The 3,722-nt window shown below is 38.1% G+C and overlaps 1 protein-coding gene across 1 annotated transcript in view; it reads left to right on the top strand.

Moving 5' to 3' along the window:
* LOC109967270 (NT-3 growth factor receptor-like) overlaps window positions 1-3,132 on the top strand; it is a 410,435-nt gene extending 407,303 nt beyond the window's left edge. Inside the window, exon 18 of the mRNA XM_020612721.1 lies at window positions 1,844-3,132. Within this exon, the coding sequence (XP_020468377.1) occupies window positions 1,844-2,029 (186 nt within the window). The 3' untranslated portion in view covers window positions 2,030-3,132. The remainder of the gene's footprint in view (window positions 1-1,843) is intronic.
* The last annotated feature ends 590 nt before the right edge of the window (window positions 3,133-3,722 follow it).

Raw genomic sequence — 3,722 nt, 5'->3', positions numbered from 1 at the left:
AGTATTATTATTATTATTATTATTATTATTATTATTATGTGCACCACACTGAGCATGGAGAAAAGAAAGAAGAGCAAAGAGGATGGCTGAGGATGAGACAACCACAATAGTGAAAAAGCCTGGACAGTCTCTAGGCTCCAATCCATCTCCAGAGATCTGACTGTTCCTGTGTCCACTGTGCACAACATTGTCAAGATGTTTACAGCCATAGATGACTCATTGCAATGAAGGATTGTTCGAATGGTGGATAAAGAACCTTGCCCTTGCGCGACTCTATACACTGTGGCCTGCTGTGATTGATTGAATGAATGAAACTGATAGGAGAAACACTGCATTTGGTTATGACATAAGAAAAACACTTTAATTCATGTGGAACAGTTACATCATGGATGCTCCACTTAATCTGATCATCACTAATAACATTATATTATGTTAATGGTTGTGTACGTCTTGTTACATGCCTAAGTTACCTTCAGGTTGGAAAGATCATGTGTTGCTTCTGAGTCAACATCTTCAATTATTTTTACATTATTAATCCACCTACGCAGTGAAATTACACTGATTTTCAATGTAGGTACAGCAACAACAACAACTCAACCATAAAACCAGGAGATCAGTTCCAAAACACCAAAGCGTCATCACTGGAACCTTTTTTTTTTTTCTTCACCATTTATCCATGCTCCTCAGTAGTCTCTCTTCAAAATGTTCAGTGTGGAAAATGCAGTAAAGATGGGCTGCAGATTCTTCTAGTTTGTCCTTAAAATAAACTAGTAATTCTGAATGATGAAAAAAATGTTTACTAAAAGGTTGGCGATCAGACCTTATGAATACTTGTTATGCAATGTATAGCCTTCTACGAATTTCTCCTAAGGGAGACAATGAAGTATATGTAACATAACATTTAACATAATGCCTACAATTAATGGCTAAAAATCTGACTTTTCTTTAACCTCTAGAGTCCCTGCGTCCTCATATGAGGACCGCACAGCTTGGGTTTCCAAAGCTCAGGACTCTAGAGGTTAAGCTCAGATTGTTCAAAAAGGCACACAGAATATAAACACTCAAAATCCAAAGCAGTGTTTGAAACCTCACAGATCATCAGTTGTTTGGCATCACATGTCTCTAGAAAGTTAATTAGTTTAGGTTGCATTTGTTTTCATAGTCTCAGCTATTGATCTAACAGCCCAAGGGCAGACAGTTTCACACAGAAAGTGTCAGTAAAGCTTTTCAAAAAGACTGCACAGAGGAAAACAAGGGGAAATTAAACTATTACAAAAAGAAAACATAATAGACAATTTATGACAGCAGAGAGCAATGGATGAATTTCACAGAATAATATTGTGTATTAAAGATTCAAGTTGGAATACTGTTTACTATTAAATAAGTAGACAGATTTGCAGTGGGTTGATAAAAAGCCAGCATTTAAATGTCATCATACTTCTTCATGTGCAACATTATCAGTTTATGCTACAACCTTATTTCGCACCTTGGATCGGTGGCAGCTCTCCAGAAAAGCACTCATCTCATCACATTCACTTTTTAGATTGATACACCCAGATTACCATATCATGACCTCTTATTGTGTCTGAATGACGTGCCTGCTGTGGCACTGTGCAAAACAGACTGGCAGTGTTGCACTTTACATGTTATGTACAGTTTTGTTCAATTTTGTTTGTATAGTACCAGTTCACAACAACCATCATCTCAGGGCACTTTACATAAGAAGGTCTAGACCTTGCAGTATTACAGGGAAAACCCAACAAACAGGTTCTATAAACAAAGCTCTTCTTCAACAGGACAATATGCAATTTTTTTGTTTAACCACATCTCTGTGTCTTCCCAGGTGATCGAGTGTATTACTCAGGGCAGGGTACTGGAGCGCCCCAGGCTCTGTCCCAAGGAAGTCTATGATATCATGCTGGGCTGCTGGCAGAGAGAGCCACAACAGCGCCTCAACATTAAGGACATTCAGAAAATGCTGTTTACTCTGATGAAAGCTATGCCAGTGTATCTGGACATACTGGGATAGAAAGGGGATGTGTTTTGGTTTGGACTAGATGGAAAAAGAGTGAGCACACTGAATCAGAAGGAAATGAACTGCCTTGGAAAAGAGGTCTGGCCTGGATTTACAACATAGTGTATAATGGAAATGTTTGCATTGGGATTAGGAATGGACTGTACAATGCATCCATCTGGTTGACATATGACTTTCCTGTTCTGAGATGCAATGTCTAGAATGAACTAACTAATGTGGAGTAATGTGTGTTTAGCTGGATTGGAATTGACTTGATTACAATGTATTGCATCGCATTATAATCAGAGGAAACATTTTGGACCTTGGTTGGGACCCATGGTTTGGTCTGAGTTTCTGTAGTCCAGTCCTGCTCCTTTTTGAATTAACTCATGACTAGGACTTGACTATGAACTATGGATTGAATCAAACAGGACTGAACTGAAGAGACCTGATTGTACCGGTCTGGTTAAGTTGTTTTTTCTTATCCTGATAATTTAGGTCATCATTTCCTAGCCTATGCATTCTCATTTCACCCTGTATAGATCAGTGCAGCTTTGGCTGCATCCAAGTTTTGATGAAGCCTGACCTAGGTGGGTAGATCTCATCTCAGCTCAGCTTGGCTTTATTTCAAATGTCCTGTCCTAGATTATACACAATACCATTTCAAAATGGAACCTTTTTCAGCCATGACTACTTGTGAAACTCGCAGCATTTTTGTGGCTGTGACCACAATTGTCCTGATACAAAAATTAAAGAGGCACAAATGCTGACATTGTATACCATCACATTTTAGAGAACGCTGAATAAAAGGAGAACCAGGTAGTTCTGGATTAACATTGCAATGCATGTGATCAAATGAAGGACCAGCCTTCAGTTCAATGAGAAAGGACTGTGTGTATAAGCACACGTCATGTACAGCAGCCACTGTGTTCTTAAGTGCTAGTCCAATGTCAACACACTCCAAAGTGTTCTGAAAAGCCTTTACAGATTCACCTTCCAGTCCCATTCTCACGTTTAGCCCACTGAACTCTTCACTTCCACAAGAAACTGACCAGACCTTCCAGTCCTAAGCCTGGAAGCATAGCCTGAGTGACTTGTCTGTCACCATAGATATGGACCTAAGTGCCTCCTACTTCTTTCTAAACACTGGAAACTCAAAAATAGTCTTTCAAAATAAGAGCACTTTTAGATTTTGTTTACCTTCTTAAAATGTACACTAGCTGTAAACTTTCCTCATTTTTTTTTTACAAACTACTTTGAACACTATATACTGCAAAAAATGCTCAAAAACAGAAATAAAATGTTTAAAATAATATTTAAAAATCCCTTAGGTGAAAAAGAAAAAAAAAAACAAAGCTTTTGTACCATTTGCAGCTTGAGTAGAATGTCAGACTACCCAAGATGAAGTTACATGTATGTTTTATTGTTGGTTTATAGTTTTAAAGACATATATATTCTTTATTTTATTATTTTATTTCCTTATTTTTTTCCCCCTTATCAAAGAGTGGACTTCTGCCATGCTCCAAAGCCATTGGAATCTTCTGCCGCTGGGTAGGCAAAAACAATCACCATTACAAGAATAACAGCTGACTGGGAGGAAACCATTTAAAGATTAGGACTACTTTAAAAGAAGCATTTTTGTGTAGAGTGAAGGATCCACCCTGACATCAGATCCCAGACATGACTGAGCAACAACAGCTTTACAGTG

The sequence above is a fragment of the Monopterus albus genome, unplaced genomic scaffold, assembly GCF_001952655.1.
Source record: "Monopterus albus unplaced genomic scaffold, M_albus_1.0 scaffold127.1, whole genome shotgun sequence".
In the NCBI taxonomy this organism is placed as follows: domain Eukaryota; kingdom Metazoa; phylum Chordata; class Actinopteri; order Synbranchiformes; family Synbranchidae; genus Monopterus; species Monopterus albus.
The sequence above is the reverse complement of the archived record's forward strand: the minus strand, read 5'-3'. Positions and strand labels throughout refer to the sequence as shown.